This window comes from Penaeus vannamei, chromosome 37 (genome assembly GCF_042767895.1).
Source record: "Penaeus vannamei isolate JL-2024 chromosome 37, ASM4276789v1, whole genome shotgun sequence".
Classification (NCBI taxonomy): domain Eukaryota; kingdom Metazoa; phylum Arthropoda; class Malacostraca; order Decapoda; family Penaeidae; genus Penaeus; species Penaeus vannamei.
In genome coordinates, this window is record NC_091585.1 from 23,486,262 (window position 1) to 23,508,218 (window position 21,957).

A 21,957-nucleotide genomic window follows, 5' to 3' on the forward strand; every position below is an offset into this window, starting at 1 on the left:
CCTCTCTCTCTCCTTCCCCCTCTCTTTTTCTCTTTATATCTGTTCTGGCCTTGACCATGTGCTCGGTGGACTGCAGATTAAGGAATGCCAGGTTGTCTGCGACTCATGTATTGGTCAAATTTCAATCCGTAGAATAACCATATGTAATGGTTATTCCGCGCAGAGCAAGAAAATACAATATTCAATACAAAAGAAAACACCAAAAAAGAAATATCCAAAACACATGTTTACACTTCATCGTATGACAAACAAATGTTTTGAAAATCGATACTATTAGATTCTTACCAGATTGATAGATGGATATATCACTTCATAATTGTGGCAGTCTCCCAATACCATTAGTTGATTTTGAGGAAGGTGCACCTCTTTACAGTCCCGCAAAATAGCGGTTTCTTGTGTACTTTCCATCAGAAAACGAACCGGACCGCCATTCTCAACATGGTGTTACTTTCTCTATACATCTTTCAAAAGAAGAGCTTTTTATCTTTAGCACGTACAAGTTATTGGGAGTTTGTTTCTCTATTATGTATATTCTGTGACTGAAATTATTAAAATACAAAATAAATTTCATGAAAAATTGAATGAAATATTAATATTCTAATTTTCCAAAAAGGCATTGCATCTTACGAAAATATTTTGGCGCGCAATTCAAACTTAATAATATGGATTGCTATAACACTAACATATCCATGTCTCTGTCTCTCTGTCTCTCTGTCTCTGTCTCTCTGTCTCTCTGTCTCTCTGTCTCTCTGTCTCTCTGTCTCTCTGTCTCTCTCTCTCTCTCTCTCTCTCTCTCTCTCTCTCTCTCTCTCTCTCTCTCTCTCTCTCTCTCTCTCTCTCTCTCTCTCTCTCTCTCTCTCTCTTTTCCTCCTTCCTTTTCATTTTCATTTTCTCTCTTTCACTGAGCAGAACAATTTAAACAGTCAAGCACACAAAGGGCAGCGGGCTGTTGAGCGACAGTTTGGCTGGGTGGCCAAAATGCCAACATTTCTGATATTGCCCCCCAGTCGTGGGGGTCTTATGAGGAAAGGGTCGTTATGGTCAGACAGGGCATAACACAATTGGTGTAGGAATTACACTGGCCTCCAGGAGGAATAGTGCATCATATTCAGTAAGAGAGGCGAGGAAGTCGTTTTTAGTCTGACCAGTTCTCGTCACAAACCAGACAGTTCCAGTACAAGTATTAAGAGTGAAGTTCGACAGGAATAGGTTTGCAACTGAGGTCAGTCAGAGTAGATAGTGCACAAGCTTATGACTGGCAAAGGTAAGCCTTACAGCTGTTGGGAAGGTAAAAGGATCCACCCTCAGGGTCCCTATAAGGGGTAAGAGATAAATGTGATTTACCAAGGAATACCGTACCCATTGCTTCCTGAGGCCGTTCATGACTGGCACAGTCAGCCATTCATCCTTTCAACACGGCTCTTACACCTTAGGAAATGGATAGGGGAAGGGTTGGGGAAGATAAGAGGAAGAAAGGGGAAGAAAAGACAAGGCAGGGAAGATCCCCTGCCTTGGACCTTAGTCTCCGTCTCCTAAGCCCCCCCACGATAAAAACGGGGAAGGGATTGGAGGGGGGGAGTGGACGGAATTAGGGGATGAAGAGAAAGAAAAGGAGAGGAGGAGAAGAAAAGAATACCATGCAAAATTAATTGAGGCAAGGACTGAAGACCAAAGTACAAAGTACATTGGGCCTCAGTCTCCTCCTTCGAAAGATCCCCTCTCCACATCAAACAAGGGACTGTGGGGGTGTGATCTTTAAAAATCATTCATTACTCTTGAAAACTGCATCTTCTTTGCTAGTATATGTAGTATACTACCTTTTCCAAAACAATGTTCAACATTATCATCCTTAAAAATTTGGTTCTTGATTTTAACAGTTGCCTAAAATTATTGTTAAGCTAATAACTTAAAACATCATTCACTGAAATACTGAACCTACTTACAGTTGATAAGACAAAACAAATTGACCTATTAAGAGATATATATATTTTTATTTAGAGGCATTCAGTTACATATCAGCACAGGCATGAGACAAACATGATAAATAAAAGATAAAAAATGTATTATAAACATTTATTTACAAAATGAACACTCACATCCTAGCTCTGAACTGTACAGTGGCATAACAACTATAACAATTTAAGTTGCAATATGACTAATTCGTCAACAAATAAATAATGCACCTGCATTTCTATCACTTTTTGTAAAGCCGACCCCATTTCTCAAAGTCAAGCTACATGATTTTTTCCCACTCTCATTTTCAGAAACAGTCTATCAATCATACTTAAAAAGGTGCTCTGTATTTAATCTGGGTTTGAATTTCTTTTTCCTATCTTTTCTGCAAGCTTTAGGAATGTAGATGGGACTATAATCATCAAGACGCCTCTTCTCGGGGTTCTTCTGATTGCTGAAAGGAGAAAAAGAAAAAGATGAGGCACAGGAATTCAAGAAAAATTGTACCATAATTTTTGCTCATTTCTTAGATCTACTCTTAAAAAAAAAAAAAAATGTGGAAACAAGAGCTTACTGATCTTGTTTAGGACTTTACATCCATAAGGAAAAATGAGATATATCAACAAAGTGAGAAAGCAGAGGGGAGAAAAAAAAAGACAAAATCATCAATAACTTACTTAAACTTAACTCCATTCCAACATTACAATTTCAAAAATCAATCTCCATCACAAGAAAGGTAGAAAAAAGGTTTAATCCTTTAGAATGAAAAAAAGCACAACTACAATTGGAATGGATGTTTTAAACTCATCAACAGTTCCTCTCTGGAAGAAGAAGAAGAAGAAAAAAAAAATAGACCACTAACATTTATACTTTATCTGATGGAGAAGCCTTACCAATTACATTCCACCTATCAATACTCTTACTCTTGTCCAGACTTACAAATGTTCCTCAAAGAACCGACGAGGAGGTTCGTAAGGCCTAGTGTTGTTGTCCCTCTTGTAAATCTTCTCCCATAGGTACATTTCTGGTTTGAGCAGATGCCTGGGACGTCCTGAGAGCAAGTCCTGGAGGTATTCCTGGAACTCTGCGCGGTATTCTTCAGGAGCGTTGTGGCCAGCTAGGTGCTACAGAGGGGCAGAGGGAAAACATGAGAATCTAAAGTGCAATCCAAAAAAATTCCTTCCTCGAGACAAGAAGAAGCCAAAAAATTCAATCATCCCTACTAATATCTCTTACAAATACAAACGACAGAAAGAAAGTCCAGAATACCTTATAAGGAGCAAGGTAGGGCGATGGATTTTCTCTGGCGATGCCCTTTTTCAGGTACATGGCAATGAGAGTTGTCAGGACCTCTTCATTAAGCCCCTTCACTCCACTCTCTTCGACAGCCTCAAAGAGCTTTTGTTCTGGACTCAACCTGAAATACATAATCAAGTGTAATAAAGAAAAAGAAAAAGAAAAGAAAAATACATGCATACCTATTACATAAGGAAGCTTTTTTTGCTGTCGTGATTATTTTTAAAAAATTCTGCATCTTCAAAGCTTTCAAAAACATATAAACTAGCACTGTATTACCTAGAATACATCCTATACCACTAACAATTGTCAGATTTTTATTGACCAATCAGATTCTGACAAGACATAACAAAAAAAAAGAGGAAAGGAGGAGGGGGAAAAGAGGAGGAAATGTAGAAGAAATAAGTGCAAATGAGAAATGTGGAAGAAATAAGCACTATATAAAAAAAAAAAAAAAAAAAAAAAAAAAAAAGCAAAATGTACACTGATTAATAGTCACTAATGCACCTACATGAATGGCTTGTTTAACTCACCATAGAATGTTATTATGTGGGTTTTCAGTAGCCTTTTCTGAATGAAGTGCACATGTGTTCATCTGGTACAAGCTGAAATTCCATTTCTGACCGTCTGATATTGCTGACTGTTGAACAATTGGGTAAGTCAGCTCTGTCACTGGGCCAAATCCTGAAAAGATAAAAAAGGTATCTATTACAGCAGGCAGCCTTTTCACAAAATATCTCAATAAAGGAGGGCATCCAAGAACAATCAGCTTTGCATTGACTTCCTTGTAAACTGTGACTTATGCCTGAAAATGCATACATTAATGAGAAGTAAAATCCCTGAATACAAAATCCATAATTATTCAAATCTTATAGAATGAAACTGAAAGAATATGATCTGCAATTAATTTTTAAAATTTATCACAACAGCACTACATAGTCTGCTTGCTTGAACCAGAATGCCTCATGAGTATGTGGCTGGCAGTGGTGGTATCTCTGGCTGGCTCAGCTTGTGGCCAAGTAACCACCGAGACAATAATCAATTAAGGTATGCTAGCAAAATAAACTTACCTACTATAGCAAATAATTCAATATAGAATTTATTGAAATGTAGTAGAAATTCAATATATATCAGAACTGAGAAAGATACAAGTATGTAAGCTTTCAAAATGCAAATATCGTGTGACACTGAACCTTCCTCAGGGTGCAATCTTTGACACAGGAGAAAAGGACAGCCTTGTAACAGCACTTAAGTGACCTCTGACATGCCGATGCAGGGCCTCCAGAAAGGATGTGGTGAATCAAGTGATATGACTTGTAATCTTACAAGGCCACTGAATATTTTAACAAAATTTCTCCTTTATAATGACCTGTATTTATGCATACACTTAAGTATCAGTCACTAACCACCCTATCCACCAGCTAGGAACCTATGCACACCAACTTACCTTGATATGTGGCATGTGCAAGCGCCTGAGAAAATGAAGATACAATCATCTTCTGCATTAAAGCATTGTGCACATTGTGAGGTCCAAACTCCATGCCAAATCTTTCTTCAAATTCTCTACTGTGCAACCAGAGCTGGCTGTGTTCCTTTGTCTCCCCTGGCCAGAATCCTGCAAGTAATGTGACGAGATAATGACAATCCTAACAATCTTAAAAATCAAGAAGCTTCCAAGATATAAAGCTACATCACAGATAAACGATGGTCTTGTTTATTTCATTTTCTAAACGTCTTTAGTTTCTTTTCTTTTCTTTTTTCCTTAATATCCTAGGACAATTACGATACTTAAAAAGTACAACAAAATCAAAATTCCTCAAAGACAATCATATTGCCAGACAAACCTGTGACAATTGTAGCATGTTTGTGCTCAAACTTCAAACCATAGGCTCGTGGATCTAGATTTTCAACTGGTACTGGCGCACTTGTTGCAAGGCTGTCCTCCCGGGAGACCACTTCCGGAAGACCTAAACTTGTTCGGACACAGAGGCTGGGAGAACTCTCTGCTTGCATAGCTCTGAAAAAAACAAATGTTTTATCTTATTATTATTATTTTTTTTCATTTTTATCTTTATTTAGTTATTTATTTATTTTATTTTTTATGACAGCTGTATTTGTAATGCATTCTTTTAGATTATGAAAGTAAGAATAGGAATTAAACTTCAGTTTTTATTTCATATAAATATCAATGGTATGTATAGATGATAATGTGATTATACACAATATCTTTATATAAGCTTATAGAAGGAAAAAATTTGGTTTAGGAAGTCATTTCAAAAGCATGAAAAACAATGGTAAAACATACAGTGATAACTTCTATAACTTCAATAGTAGCCATATTGGCAGTAATAATTTCTGTAGCCTGGTGTGTGATGAAAAGTTCTTACCACCATCATCCTAGCTGTATGAGAATAATATTGCGCAAACTTCATGGTTCATATTGCAAGGTTCAAGATCTATCAAAGGGAAACAAAAATAGGTATTCCATAGTTCCACATAGACAAACAAGTTGACAAGTCATAAGGCGCCTTCCACGTCACAGGAATGGTAGTAACTAACTATGTTAATCCTTTTATAATATTGGAGTATATATTTCATGTGATTGTCACAATCATAACTTGGTTATATATTTACCAATATTGATATTTATATATATTGTTATTGATATGCAGAGATTTATCTATTTACTAAGGCAAGATCTAGTGTAGATTTTAAGGGGATTGTGACTCTTTACTACTTCCCCATTCAGCAGTAATCATGTATATAAGGCCAAGTGAGTAGCCAGTCGCTCTCGCACTCACTCAGTTATTGCTAATGTGAATTTGTGCCAGTGTAAATACTGAACTATAGAATTATCATATTATTAAAGTCGTGGAAAATAAGTGTGTTCCGTTATCCATTCCACCACGAGTGTTTATTCCAAGCGTCTTTGATATATTCTAGAATTAGAACGAAAGCTAAAGAATAGACAGAAGGAAAGTATCACTAACGTGATCAAAGTACTCTCGAGAAGTAACTGCTCCACCTTAATTAACTAAGTAATTACGAATATAGTAGAGCGGTAACATATATTTCAATTGAAGTTTTTGTGCAAATTATCATAATACATATGATACCTATGATCTGAGCACATCCAGTGACAGGAACAACAATAAACCAAGCTTGGAGTTACTACTTTTATTTCATCCTCAAACGCTCTGACTGAATGTCCGTTACCATAACATCTATGGACATTCCAACAATGAGTCCATATCCAAAGAGTGCATTCAATGACTTTTTATCATACAAAACCTAATACTGTTAAAAGCATCTTTGGTTCACCTGATTTTAGTTCTTTTCATCAATGTCTTACTACTAAATCTAAGGCCAACATGTTGCTGATATTATGTAGCTACTGAGTGGAAAAAATCAATAAAGATAATAAAATGACGACTGAGAGAAGAAACCAAGGGAAAAGACAATTTCCTGGTTGTAACAATTTCCTTTCTCAGATCAGATTAATTATCAATATCATAACTCATTTGTAAATCCTTTGAAATTATAGCTTATAATAATTTTACTACACCATCACGATTCTAAAAAATATGATAAGAATACATATGAAGAAAACTAACAAACAAACCTTTCCATAAGCTCATGCTCCCTGTCTTTCATGGGCTTAAAGTTTCGTCGCTTCTTTTTCAGCAAGTTGTCCGGTTGAAGTCCACCAAGAAACCAGAAAGCTTCCACTCTGGGTCTTACATCAACCTAAAATGATAAAAGTTAAACAAAAAGAATTAACCTGTTACTAAATATCTAAATATAATTCATTAGTTATAGATCATGATTCCAAACTGCTTATAAATAAAATAATGAAAAACTATATGCTTTATTTGCTCATATCATACTAAATGAATGAAACTAGTGAAATAAAATATATATGCCAAGCAGAGAAAACAGTACAGACTTAAAACTAGTATACAAAATAGATCTGATACTTGTCTGTCTATCTATCTCAAATACAATAAAAAAGTAAAACAAAAATAAAATCAAACAAAAAAAGAAAGAGAAAGAAAAAGAAAGGGAAAAAAAAAAAAAAAACATACAGATAAACATCTTACCACAGAATCCTTGATGTGCTCAGATGTGGGTGCTAATGCCGCTGCCAGGATCTTGTGTAAGCCAAGAAGGAAGTTCTGTGTCTGGTGCCTCTCGAAGGCTCGTCCACTACTGAAGTCTCTCCTGGGGATTGTTCAGAGAAAAATGTCAAGTTAACAAGCAATTATTCCAATATAAAGGCTAATGCATACTAATTACAAAAACACAGACATTATCCTTGCTGAAGTGAATACCTTAAAAACTTAAAAGTCATGTTATGCACTAATCATTTTAAGTCTTTGACAATGCTGACCTCTATTACAAACATGCTACCAGAAATTATAGCAGGGAATCAAGCAATTACAGCTACTCCTCTTGGCAGTCTGACTAGGATCTATCACATATAAAGACTATCTACCTGGCTGCTCATGATCAATTAACAAACCAGTCCAAACCCCTCACATTCTTGGCCCTAATAGCAGGGGAGAGCATGAAAGGTACCAAGGATATATAATATGAATAATATAAACAGAATCAGTCAGTATATTGTCTAAGGCAGGATAATGTGCCCCCTGTGACTCCCCCAAACCCCTTACCAGGAAAATAATGAAACTTCTAAATATTCACAGGATGATAGAACATGTTGGTACCTTTAATGCCCTCCCATGCTATTGGTTGCTATTGGTGCCAAGATTGTCACTAATGGGGGAGACGGGGTTCACTGCATAATTTTGATATATTTGAGTAGTAGTGTGTGTGAGTTATCCATCAATTACAAAATCGTTGAAATCAGTTATGCAAAGGTATTATGTAAAATTACTGGTTACTGTACAGATTAACATAAACAACAATTAGAACACATTAAAGAAGTATAACAGATATGAAAGAATGTATTATATACATAAATAAAGAAAAGCAGGCATTGATAATTACAATATAATCCTTTTCACAAACTACTTCACAGATAGTAGGAATGAATTATGCCGCCATAGTGGTGTTTATCATTGCAATGTAAACATGTTAAGGGACTTAGAAAAAGATTGGTCAACCTTCTCTTAGCATTTGTTACCAGGAGTGATGCAACCTCCCGAAATCAGGGTATCATGTGAACACAAAATCCTAAACTAAACTTTTCCTACCTTCTATCTATTCCCCAGTCAAGAGGGACATGCCCCCCTGTGGCCCCCTTTATTATTACTTAATCCAAACTTGTAGAAAAGAGACGGCATTTGTTACCAAGAGAAACACACCCTCTAGAGTCTAAATCCCAGTCAATATGGATGAAAGGGTAGTCGCTTGATTTCAAGACAAAATGAAGTATACCGGGGTAATTATGAAGTAAAACAGGGTGAAACAGAATTAATATAATGTCCTGCGTTCCTCGTATAGATCATCCTAACTCATCATCTGAGTATATATACCATGCCTAGCCAGGGGGCTCCAACTTCCGGCCCCCATGATAGTATGTGCACCTAGTCAGGGCTATGCCCTCTGGTCCCCCCGGTTATTTACAAGATGTGCACCACCAATATAACAACTGTTCCTAATAATTTGCTCACCACATACAGAGAGAACGCAGACCTTTTCTTATACTCTGTTGATTGTCTGAATAGTTGTCTATATTCGCTTTTTTCAACATTTGGGACACTAAATGAGCTCAGATATCAAACTGGCACTTGTATAAGAATGGAGTCTCCTGGTGCTGTCAAAAGTCCTGGTCGTGAAAATGCACAAACACAGGAGATTACTGTAAAGGACTGCATAAATAAACCTTAAAACATGTAAAGGAAGTATAACAACATTAAAAAAACATTTTAAAAGCATACATGTGGAAAAGCAGACACTGATTATCATCAAAATATCATTTTGACAAGCAAGTAGTAACATATGAACCACTAGGCATATCAAAATAATGAGTTAAGTGGTCACTATAGTATTTATCTTTTCGCTGCAAACAAGATGAGCAGCTTAGTCTCTGAGTATTGATATACAAAAAAATATTTTAATCATTTCGCAGTAAATATGGGGCCGCAGCAGCCATACCTATACCGTACATTAACCAAATGGATATTTACAACTGTGGTGTTGTGGATTTTGTCTTTGAGCGGTGATATGCAGCAGATATTTTTATTTCAAGGCAAATGAGGAATTACAGCGCTAAAAAACATAGGAATATTCTGTATCACCTGCTTGCTTGTTACTTAATCTACTGGGCGTACACGACCTGCATGAAATATTTCCCTATCACTTGCCTGCTTGAGGTACTTCATCTACTGAACCCGTATAACCTGCTGAGGACACATTACCTGCTTAAGGAAGCCTGGAAATTGAGCAGAAGCAGGTCCTCGACGGGGCCCTTCAGCTCCTTCGCCAGCGTCGCCGCCGCCTCCTTCTCGTGGTATCCTTCAGGTAATCCTTCTACCACGTGAGTCCTGGTGGCATACTGGGTAAAGGACGTGCCCTGGAGCGTGGGTTTCGTGTCCAACAGCCTGCATGCCCAATAGCCGTAGTATTTGGGCATGTTGAGCTCCATTAGCTTCTGCTCGAGGGTCGGTAGGTCTGTGATCTTCTGGTGCCATGCCTCGGTTTTCCTCTTTTTCTTCGCTTCTGTGCTGACGTCGAGGATGGGTGGGTATTCGGGCACGTCCGTGTATTCATCGAGTGGGGCTGCGCTGTGATTCCGGCGTGCCCAGTCCCGGGAAATGGGAGAAATACGCAAAAATGTGGAGGAATTTCGTCTCCACACGATTCTCGCCGCCGCCATGACCGCGTCCGATTCCCGTGATGGAAGGATTGTGTTTACATTTTTTTCATATTTCTTAAATGAGATTAGGTTCGTAATTTGGGGGTAAATTGAATAGCATTATTGACAAGATTATTGTAATTGGTGGAAGTCTAGAAGTCTGGAAACTTTTTTTTCGCAATTTGAAGCCAGAATCGATACATTGAAACTCATCTACTATACCGCGCTTATTTAAAGTTTAGTATGGTTTACGTAATATTTGAGTGAGTGTTTGAGTGTAGGAGTGAGTGAGCAACCAAGCAAGTGTGTGTGTTTGTGGTGTGTGGTATGGGTATGGGTATGGGTATGGGTATGTGTGTGTGTGTGTGTGTGTGTGTGTGTGTGTGTGTGTGTGTGTGTGTGTGTGTGTGTGTGTGTGTGCGTGTGTGTGCGTGTGTGTGCGTGTGTGCGTGCGTGCGTGTGTGTGTGTGTGTGAGTGAGTGAGTGAGTGAGTGAGTGAGTGAGTGAGTGAGTGAGTGAGTGAGTGAGTGAGAGAGAGTGAGTGTTAGCGTGTGTGTAAATGCAAGAATGAGCGTGAAAGTGAGTTTGACTGTGTGAGTATGAAAGTAAGAGTTTCTGCTGCTAAAAATGTATGAAGAATAAAGCATGCAAAAAAATGGTTAATGGTTAAAAGCAAAATAAATATTGCTAGGACATCGAAGTCATGTAGAATTATAGGAAAGTATAGTATGGGAAAGGGAAGAGAGGGGGTGGGGTGAGTTAATGACTGGATGCTAAACATCAATAGTCATAGAGTAATAGGATGGTATTGGAAAGGGTATAAATATTGGTAACGGTGGAGGGGGTGAGTGAATGGGTCAAGTTATGAATAAGCAAGTAGGCATTAAATCAAGTGAAGTATATGTAACTGTCTGAGGAAGGAGAATAGGTTTCCAAAGCAGAAAGTGCGGGATTCTGCAAGAATATCAATGGCGGGGGTTCGGTGTAAGAATAGGTGCAGAAAAGCAGAGGTAAACATTATTGTAGACAGTGTACAGTAACAAAGCATGGCAGTGTCTAATGAAGTAGAGTAAAGTACTTCTCGTTCCCAGATTTCAACAGATTATAAATACTTTCTATGTATTTAAATTGTAAAGCATGGACAGGACAACAGAATGTATGGGACCGAAAGGGAAACACTACATAGGGAACATTAAGCTGGGTCAGAGCATGATATAAGATAGGAGTGTGCAAGGCAAACAATATGTCAGTATATTTACTCTCATCATGGGCACACACAAACTTATTTTTTCTTACATGGTGCACAAAATATTTACCTCGTATTACTTCTTGTTACTATTTGATATAGAATAACAAATATGGTCTATATTTAATCCCACTTACCAAAGATTATAAGTGAACATTTATCAATATAGAAGGTATCTGTAAAAAGTATTATGAAAAGGAGGAATACCATTCCTATAACTAATGGAAAGAAATAATGAAGAAAATTAGTCAGTTGTTATGGTCCACATATTGCCATGTGTTTTTTTTAATTGGGTATTTTGGTTTTATTCTCCTGTTTTCATATAAGCTTTTTTCAGCAGTCAAATTATCCATAAATATGATAGTGGGGGCCATACCCTCAAGAATTTCTCCCCCCATCTATGTATCTCTAGTCCTAGCTTAAAGTTCTAACAATTTGTTAAAATTGTTAAGGAATTTGTCCTGGCTGTTTCCCAACCTTCCTCCCCCCCCCATAAAAAGTGGATATGAAAGCTGTCCTGAAGAAATTTATATTGATATTTTTTCTTGTCACAAGTAAGTTTATTTGAAATATGGCAAATATCATTTTTTTTCCCCTTCTCACTCCCCCATTATTTTGGAAGCTTTTTTTTTTTCAAAATCTTGATTACTGTAATCTAATGCTGCTCTTACCATTTTGTATATAATCTGGTTATATATATAATTATATTATGTACTTCATTCTTTCTCCTCCAACTAGCATTTAATAAAATAACACTCAATCTTGTGAAAACTACTTAAATAACTCAGAGGCCACAATTCAAACAAGCGGACACAAAGACAAAGACATATAAACATACTAATCAAACAATTCACAGGTATCAAAAAGTAAAGCCCACATATTTTCCATATTTTATTAATAGAATACAGAAGTTCACTGTAACAAATTTTACATTCTTTTGAAATCACCATATCATAAATGGCAAAAATGCAATACACATACTAGCAACTTACTGGAAAACCAAATTTGGACAAAAAATAAAATAATAATAATAATAATAATAATTCCCCCACATGCTGTCAAATGAATCATATACTTTGAGACCAAAAGTGGAGTTTATTAAAAAAAGATAAATGAATCATAATAAAAGAAAACTATATCTCTATGATTCATCAATGATATTGTCAATAAAACTGCAGAGGAAAGTAGAGAGAAATTAACACAATATTTTTTTATATAATGATATAACTTTTAAAGAAAGTTTGTTTTCTTTTATCTATAATTTCTTCAAATAAAATATTTCTGTCAAAAAATTATTAAAATCTAAACATTTTACAAAATTCAGTAATAATTATTACTTTTCAAAATCAAACAAAAGGATCAACTTTTAAAGCTGATTTGAGTAAATACATTAACTTATGTAAATTCTGTATACATATATATATATATATATATATAAATCAAAACAAAAGTAAACATTATTGTAGACAGTTGGTGTACAGTAACAATGCATGGCAGCGTCTAATGAAGTAAACTAAAGTACTTCTTGTTCACATATTTTAACAGATTATACATACTTTCTATGTATTTACAAATACATAAATATGTAATGAATAACAACAAAATTCAAGAAAACCAGGGAAAAATATAACATGAACAGAAAAAGCTATGTAAAAAGAAAAAGTAATAATTTGTCAAGGTAAAAAAATGAGGAGGCATGAGGCAGAAAAGAAAGAAAATGTTTGATTGCAGTCAAGTCATTACCGAAGTTTATTACTTAAGTCTTTACACAAGATTTTTGCCTACTCCTGTCCATGGCACGCTTCTGACGTTTCTTGAACCTTTCTAGGGCATCAAACTCTGCCCCTTCAATACTAATGGAGACATCACTCTCACTTCTCACTTTACTCTTTTTGTTTTTAATTACAGGAGTTTGCACATCCATTGCTTCTTTCTGTAGAGGAGCAATAGTTGTTATATGGCTATCTCCCTTTTTCTTTTGTCCCTGAATACTTTTGTCAAAATAATCCTGGGTTAACTGGGCATTTTTGTGACTTTTGCCTTTTGTCTGATTACCTGATGAATAAACATTGGGAGATACAATGAACCTTGAAGAAGCAACATTTTTTTTTGCTAATTTTTTGTTAATTTTCTTCTCTCTTGCACATTTTTTGGTCTTCTTCCCTTTTTTTGGTTTGTCTTTGTCACTTTGAGGTTTAGCTTTGAGAAACTTCTTTGAAAACAAGCTACTAAATTTCCATGGTTTAGGTGTGGGTCTAGGTTTCCCGCCCTTAGTTTTTGAAACAGAATGTTTAGTAACCGAATTTCCATTCTTATCAGAAGGTTGCAGAGCAGTCTCCCTCCTGTTCTGTTTATCAAGCATGGGTTGCTCCTTTTCCTTGAGAAACGACAACAATTTATGATTACCTTTATCAGATTGTAAGGATCTCTTATTCCTTGAAAGTTTATCTACGCTTGGATCTTTCTCATTCCTTGATGAATTTTTAAAGTATGTGGATTTTTTTTTATGCAGGTCAGGGACAGAATCTGGCAAGAGTGCACTCCCCTTTACTTTTGGCACTTTCCTGTGCACTTTCTTCAATTGCTGAGACTCTTTAGCAGTCTGACCAGATTCTTGACATTTATCATGGGGAGAGATTGATAAACCTGTATTCTGACAATCATCTTGAGATATTTCTTGGCTTGATGTAGATGCATGGCCTTGTCCAGACTTTGAATATGTCGCTACATACTGCGATGACACCGTGCCCACTAAATCCTTGGGGTTTATGACAGCATGAACAGAGCAAGCAGACATATAATTCCAAGACATTGGGAGGGGAAGAGATTCCTTTCCTGGGAAAAGGGATAGCAGTATCCCCACATATTCCCTGCAATAGAAAAAAAAGTGTGACAGTAACATTCCAGCATGTTAAAAGAAAATGTAAACACTGATATAAGATAGATGGATAAGTGATCCATTCCCTTTAATACAAATTATGCATACAATATATAATAGAGAAAGGGGAATAAATACAAGTGCCATAAATAGCACTTTCAACCATTCTCCAGGTGATCTTGTCTGGTTCAGAAGTCTTGAAACCAAAATCTTTGTTTTATCCCTTTTCAGAATATAAATATTATAAAAATAATAAGAACAAAAATTATGAGTATATATGGTCTTAATATTAATACACTTGACAACACAACCTAAACACTTTCCAGGATCCAGCTAATATACGTATTCAATTGAATTCCTTTTGTCATAAAAAGTTATGAAACAAAATTAACAAAGAAAAATTTCCACAAGCTTACCAGTATATCATCCTGACAGTTTCTGTCATATTCTCAAGTGGGGAAGGCACATCTCCCTCTGTTTCGCCTTCACTAAGCTGAATCAACTCAGCATGAAATGTACACGGCCTAATGTCTTCTAAGGTAAGCTGACAGATGGGACAAGACAGATCCAACAGTGATGGATCAAACAGACCATCTGAGTGCCATGTCTCATTCCTCTGGTGCTGACTACAAAAACGACAAGGGGAAGGTTTTGATGTCACTTCGAAGGGCATTCTCGCTTTTTCCTGTAGCTGTGCTAGGTGTGACCCAAGACACGAATATAAGCATCTCTTCAGGTTCTTTCCGGGCATCATTAAACGACCTGCACAACTTAAATACTTTGTGATGCTTTTTGAATCTGTCTCTATAATGGCAAGATCTTCATGATCAGATGAAAGGGAACTGTGAGCTAACTGATTCTCATTACTGTATGTATGGGAATTATACAACTGATTTGTACTATCAGTACTCCATACTGTACTGTTGTTTATTGCTGTTTTGGAAGAACAGGATGTTAACATGGTACCTTGATTTGGAGTCTGTAGTCTCTTATCTGAATTCTGACTATCGTCTAAAAACTGAACCAATGAATTTAGCATTGGTGTTCCATATTCACTCTGCTCCATGCTGTTACCCTCTCGAAAAACTTGTAAGGAAAATTCTTTCGCTCTCACCTGGTCATCCATCTTGCCTGTATTACTTTGCTCCACTGGTTTATTATCACCAAAAGGTCTCCCTCTTGTTTCCTCTGAGATATCTTTATTTTTAGTGAACTCTTCTAACAGTTGTCTGTTACAGCTCTTTCTTTTACAGTCATTAAATGTGTCACTGGATTTTCCTTCAGCCTGACTTGATCTAGCAAGTTGTATTTCCCTAGCAGCCAAGAGCTCCTTCTCCAATATTGTAGGAGGTAGAATTTCCTGATGGGATAGCGTAACAATGGAGGATTCTAACAGAAAGGAACGGCCTACTTCGCTGGGTATAATCTTGTACCACTTAAGTTCTAGCAGTATATCCTTTCCTGTTACAACTGGTGGTATGGTAATCAGAGCCTTCCTCTCATCCGATGTTACTTCTTTCAAAACTGGGACTTGCTGAATATCTTTAGTTAAAGGTTGAGCATCTGGATGATGGCTTGAAACATTTAGTGCACTTACCACTCCTTGTAAGTTTCTTTTGCAACTACTGCCTTTGATAGTGCTTAGACCTGGAGAGTGAAATTCTTGTACAATTTCTGCAGGAGTGGAATGCATCTTCTTTTTCTGTGACTTTACAAAGATAATATCATCTTGCTGTGATGCCTTCAAGTGTTTAAAATCTACACCACTTTCTTTCACTTCATGATTAATTTGCTGATCATCCTGGTCCTGGCAAATGATCCCACTTATCAGTTCTTTAGAGGTGCCACCTGTATGGCTTGTCTCTTTCAGTATTTCGATGCTGTCATTCTTCATCAATTTTTCATTTTGAATTAATGGAGTGCCAGATATATTGTTGCAGTTATTCATAATGTCAAATGTTAACCCTTCAGCTGCTCCTTCCTCAGTCCTAGCACTAGACACTGAGTTTGTTTGTGCCATTTCTTTTTTAACTTTAGTACATATGATATCACCTGGTTTTACCTTCGTTTTGTATAGCTCAGGAAGGATAAACAGTACTTGGGATTTATCTAACAAGTCATCTGAACTGCTGGTTGGTTCAGGTCCTTGACTACTTATAGATTCGGGACCAGATGGTTTCACACTGCCACCTTCAAAACAAGGGTGACAGAAAAGAATGGAATTATCTTGGGACTGATCTTCACCAATAGATAAATACTCTTCATTACTATCTTTGCTATCTGTGGGAAGTATACTAATGGCACTAGGTTCTGCTTGAGCATTACTGGAATGATTGTTTTCATCAAACATTTCTCTTTTGACATGAACTTCCTCCAGGACATCCTTCTCATTCTTTATGTTTAGGGATCTTGAATCAACCTGTTCTAAAATGTTTGATACATTTTCTCTGCGACTCAATTCCATATTCTCTTGAAAATTAACTACATGTAAGTTGACATTCATTTCCCTTTTTACCACTGAGTTTTCAACATATGATGTTTTACTCACTGGGCAAAATTCTTTAATAGTATCCTCTTCTTCGGTAAACTCAAAGGGATCATGTATATCAAGTGGTTTGCTTCCATCTAGTGCACCTCCCTCCTCCTCTACTTCTTTTAGTGACCCGTTACGTCCGTTCTTGTCTTTGGACTTTGTGGATGTGTTCCTTGGTCCTGCTTTCTGGTTCTCCTTCAATGCATGTGACTCCTTAGCCTCTATGTTATTTTCTAAATTGTGTTTTTCCTGATTTGTGCTTCTTCTGACAAAGTCAATTTCATCTTTATCACTTTCCTTTTTGGCCCTCTTTTGACTCCTTAACCTCTTTGACTCGATATTCACTTTCAGCGGAGTATAGCTCCTCAAAGTTCGTTCCTGAAAGTCAGGGTGTTTTCTAAGTTTGCAGTACTTCACCAGGTGTTCATTCTTCTCCAAAACTGAAATAAAAACAGGATAATATTCTATAAAAAGAAAATTTGAGATGGGTGAATACTGGACTTTTCAATGCTTAAATCATTCCACCATCAAAGAACCCCAATCTGAAAATGCTTCCTACCTCTCTCCTTTAATTGAGGTTCTATTTTATACCAAGACTGAATTTCATCAGTACTCAAGACACTTTTGGGATCATGCTTCTCTCGGTATTCCAAGACAGATTTCTTGCAATTGTGAGATTTCCCATCCGGTGACAACACCTTTTAGAAGAATTAAATTTTATTAGGCACTTTACTATGTAGATGAAAAAATGAAGAGAAAAAATTTTAAGAAAGAAAGAAAGAACAAAAGGAGGTAAATAGATCAACATACTTATAACTACTTTAACCAATATAACATAATCCTTCATCCATTTTTTCCTCAGGATTTTCAGAAAGGATTTACAAAATTCATAAAGCATAATTCACATGTCCATCTACATACTTCACAACAATTTGCAAGTTCCTACACGGACAAATCTTTAACCCATTGGACCCATTTTTACACACACACACACACACACACACACACACACACACACACACACACACACAGACACACACACACACACACACACACACACACACACACACACACACACATACACCACACATACCACACACATACCACACACATACACCACACATACCACACACATACACATCACACACCACACACATACACACACACACACACACCACACATACACACACACACACACCACACATACACACACACACACACACACACACAAACACACACACACACACACACACACAAACACAGCACACACACACACACACACACACACACACACACACACACACACACACACACACACACACACACTGTAATTTGATTTGTCAATGTTATTTACACCCAACAAATCACCCGGAATTCAAATACTAGGCCTGCCGGATCTTATTCCTCATTTCTTGAATTTTCAGGAAAAAGTTTTCACTTTGTATGCTATTATCTCTTCTATCACTATAATCATTATTAATATGATCATTATCATTGGGATTATCATCATTGACCTACCGATGATGTAAGCTCTGTATGTCACAGAGCTTACAGAAAAAGAAAAAGAAAAACAAATAAGCAAGATATCAACTGCTTACCTTCACATCTACACGTATTTTTGGTTCTTTCTTTACCTGCACAATGCGCGCACATAAATATCTCTTCCATCCAGCTGGCAGCTTCACACTGTTGTCTAATATATCAACACCTGATACAGACATTGGAGACGAGGTGAAATATTACACAAAAATCAAAAGTAGTATGTTATGGATAAATAAAGTTATGCATAATAATACCCTTTCAGTATGATAAAACAGTTAATCAGAAGAAAATAAAATGGAAAAAGATAATAGAGCAACAATATGAATCCAATGAGGAAACCAAACAATGCTTTACAAACCTCTTATAAGTCCATTGTAATTTTGCACTGTATCATTTTCTCCTCCAAATGATTTTGATCCTTTCTTCTGAGGCTTTTTTTTACCCAAACCATCAGTGTCTTCAAAATCCTCCCTTGAACTTGTACTATCACCTTCTCCTTTCCTTGCTAAATTTTGCCCATTTTTAATAGCTGTGGGTACCTCTTGAAGCCTATCTTGTGGTTCATCTTTGGTCTGAGACTCATTCTTTGCGGTAAATTTACCTTCCTCTTTAGAAATCTCTGAGAATGTTAGGTCTAATTTGTCATCATTGTTGTTTGCAGGCTGTTGTTGGTCGGCCTGCAAAGACTCACTTGCCAACTTTTTGATAATTTCATTCCTATCTCTAGGATTGCTTGTATCAGCAAGGAGAGCTCGCTTTACAATATTTTTCCTGTTCTCATCGACAGATGATTCCTCTGTATCACTTTCTAGTCTGAGAGAAAAATCCTCTTCTAGACCCAATATTTCCTCTGTTTTGCACTTTTGTGGTGTTTCCACTTTGGTTCTGGCTAGTCTTGTCTTCTTCCATTTATCAGTCTTGGGTTGTAACACAGAAGCAGCACCAGTTAATGCCTGCATACCCCCAGCAGCATCTGATTTACAGATTTTTTGTTTGTCTTTATAATTTCCCTTACATCCTTGTATGCTCTTTACATGAAGTCCATCACTGCCTGTAACACCGCCATCTTTCCTGCTGTTTTCATCAAGACTTTGGCCTTTGCCAGAGGCCTCCATGTTTTCACACATGATTTCAGCATTCTCTGACAAACCTTTTGACTTGGTGCTCGGACTCACTTTCCTGACTTTTAAACTCTTCTCTTCATCATCAATGTTTTCTCCTGTGCCTAAGGAAAGCCTTTTGCCATGTGAATTGGAACTCATATGCCTTTCTCTGTTTGTTCTCTTCCTTTTCAGCTTATTTTCAAAACTCTCTTCAGCTGATCCATGATTTTTCAGAGAACTTGGTATGAAATCCTGAGAGCAACTAGCACCGGTATCAACTTCAGGACTATTCTGTTTTGCAGCTGCATCTTGGCGGTCAGGAGTGGAAGTGGTCCAGTCAGAAGAAAGAGAAAATAAATCATTTGATGGAAGTGTCTCTTTCTTTTCTTTGAGAGTCCCCCCAATGATAAGCTGAAGTTGAACAAGAGCACTGTCTACCTTGTTAGCCATCTCCATAAGTTGTACATATGCATGAGATCCCTGAAAAGATTTTAAATATTGGCTTCATTTTATGTGGCAAAACTTCAGAAACACAAATCTATCTATCTCTCCTTATATGTATATATGTATATATGTATATATGTATATATGTATGTATATATATATATATATATATATATATATATATATATATATATATATATATATATATATATATATATATATGTATGTGTGTGTGTGTTTTTATATGTATATGTATAATATATATATATATATATATATATATATATATATATATATATATATATATATATATATATATATATATATATATATATATATATATATGTATGTGTGTGTGTGTGTATTTATATGTAAACATATATATATATATACTCTCAATTAAATTGAACATTAAGCTTAATTCTAAAACATATTTCACTTCTTGAGTGTTACACACATAAGCAATAAATAATGATGAAATCAACAAAAATCATAAGAGTAATACAAACAAAATAATTCTTTCCCAATATCAATATCAGACCTATAAAAAGACAATTTTAACAAGATGCCTCAAAGTTATCATATAAAAGTGCTCACATCTATAATCAGACATGATGTGCCTCTGGTGATGCCATTAAATATTTAAGGAATTTAAAGAGTATGAAAATGAAAGCAAGTTTATTAATGTGCACCTTTAATTGTGGGCAACAGGATTTGAATGCAATTTGGTGCCGTTAAATTATTGTAGACCTTTACTTCCCAAACTCGAGCAATTTAAAAGTGGTTACAAGACAGTTTCTAAAAGTAATAGTTCTCTGGTATAAATTGATAGAAAATAATAATGGATATGGAATGAGATACAGGTAATGGTGACCTATCAATATACTGCCGTGGGTAACAATACCAGTTTGAAAACCACTGCTGAAGATGAACCTGCAGTTAAACAGTAGTTAAAAAAGGATTAACTTTCATTTCATATTCAACATACCTCTTCCTGAATGAGTAACAAGTCCATTTCCTTGAGTGCCTTTGAAGCTGTGAGTCCCAATTCCTAATAAAGAGATAATATAATTATTAAGCGTAATTTCTACAAGGATGAAAAACAAGGGATAGCCATATATCATATCTCAAACTGAATCCAGTGTCCTAATCTATGGCACAAATGCATAGTATGTGCACCATCACAGAAAATAAAAATGTTACCTTACCTTTACTAACTGTGTAATGGGTAAAGTCAGTAGTCCTTTTGTTGACATCTTGCCTGGTAAATGAACCAAAGTACTGACTAAACATCAATATTCAAACATAAATCAAATTACAAAGGAAAAATCCCAAAAAATTTAGTTATTCATTAATGTCCTAGTAATCAATTTGTATAGAAAGATTATATGTCTGTTTACCTTTATAAAGACAGGTAACTCTTTACATTATTCACATGATAAAATGCAAACTCAAAATAACTACTTACTCCACTTTTTATATACCCACCTGACAGAACACACTGAAAAAATGTATAATCTAATGTCAATAGTTAATTAATCATCACACTATATACTTACGTTTCCCTGCAACTTTCACGTTTAGTGGTAAGATGTCAAATATCTTTTTCTGCACCTTCGTTGTATCAGCAGGATCACATGTCATAAGCCATAAGCGTGCAAGTGCAACACTCCAAACTACAAGGGCACTCTCTTCCTGGAAGTCCTCCTCCGTCAAATAGAGAGAAAACACCTTGCTGTAGGACCAGAGTGTAAAGACAATAAGATGCTATCACGAAAAGTGTCTCTGTTCTTTCCAACTTTGTTTCGGAACTTTTGTATATTCATTTCTATATAAAGGGATACACAGAAAACTGAAATATCTTCTATACAGTGTGTTGCTAAATGATATATTTCCCTGTATGTTCTTTTCTCTCTGACACTCGCACACACACCCTCTCTTTCTCAATCTCCCTCCTTCACTCCCTCCAACCTTCCTTCCCTCCCACATTTTAGCTATTACTTACTCCGTCTCCCACCATCCTTCCTCAACAATTACATACCTGGCCAACAACGAAAACAGCTGAAACTGGCACCCATAAGAATTCCTCTCCCCTCCCAAGGCATTTGATGCTTTGACAATAACCAGGACTAGAGACTCTTC

General features: G+C 36.3%; 2 protein-coding genes across 4 annotated transcripts in view; both read right to left on the reverse strand.

The window, feature by feature from the left end:
• Window positions 1-2,059: 2,059 nt before the first annotated feature.
• On the reverse strand, window positions 2,060-10,115 carry mRpS30 (mitochondrial ribosomal protein S30). The gene is made up of 9 exons (XM_027357839.2): window positions 9,633-10,115; window positions 7,350-7,470; window positions 6,872-6,996; window positions 5,094-5,266; window positions 4,697-4,864; window positions 3,783-3,933; window positions 3,223-3,370; window positions 2,893-3,077; window positions 2,060-2,407 (listed from the first exon to the last, which is right to left on the reverse strand). Exons 1-9 carry the CDS (start codon window positions 10,088-10,090, stop codon window positions 2,275-2,277), a joined length of 1,662 nt encoding a protein of 553 aa, XP_027213640.2. The 5' UTR covers window positions 10,091-10,115; the 3' UTR covers window positions 2,060-2,274.
• A 2,078-nt stretch (window positions 10,116-12,193) lies between these two features.
• LOC113806676 (uncharacterized) overlaps window positions 12,194-21,957 on the reverse strand; it is a 14,888-nt gene continuing 5,124 nt past the window's right edge. For all 3 annotated transcript variants that reach the window (XM_070115197.1, XM_027357840.2, XM_070115198.1), the window contains 9 exons: window positions 21,857-21,957; window positions 21,375-21,550; window positions 21,024-21,076; window positions 20,804-20,866; window positions 18,627-19,851; window positions 18,325-18,434; window positions 17,286-17,424; window positions 14,610-17,166; window positions 12,194-14,185 (listed from right to left, as the gene is read on the reverse strand). The exon at window positions 21,857-21,957 is cut by the window's right edge and continues 8 nt beyond it. In XM_070115197.1, the coding sequence (XP_069971298.1) occupies window positions 13,072-14,185; window positions 14,610-17,166; window positions 17,286-17,424; window positions 18,325-18,434; window positions 18,627-19,851; window positions 20,804-20,866; window positions 21,024-21,076; window positions 21,375-21,550; window positions 21,857-21,957 (5,538 nt within the window). In that variant the 3' untranslated portion in view covers window positions 12,194-13,071. The remainder of the gene's footprint in view (window positions 14,186-14,609; window positions 17,167-17,285; window positions 17,425-18,324; window positions 18,435-18,626; window positions 19,852-20,803; window positions 20,867-21,023; window positions 21,077-21,374; window positions 21,551-21,856) is intronic.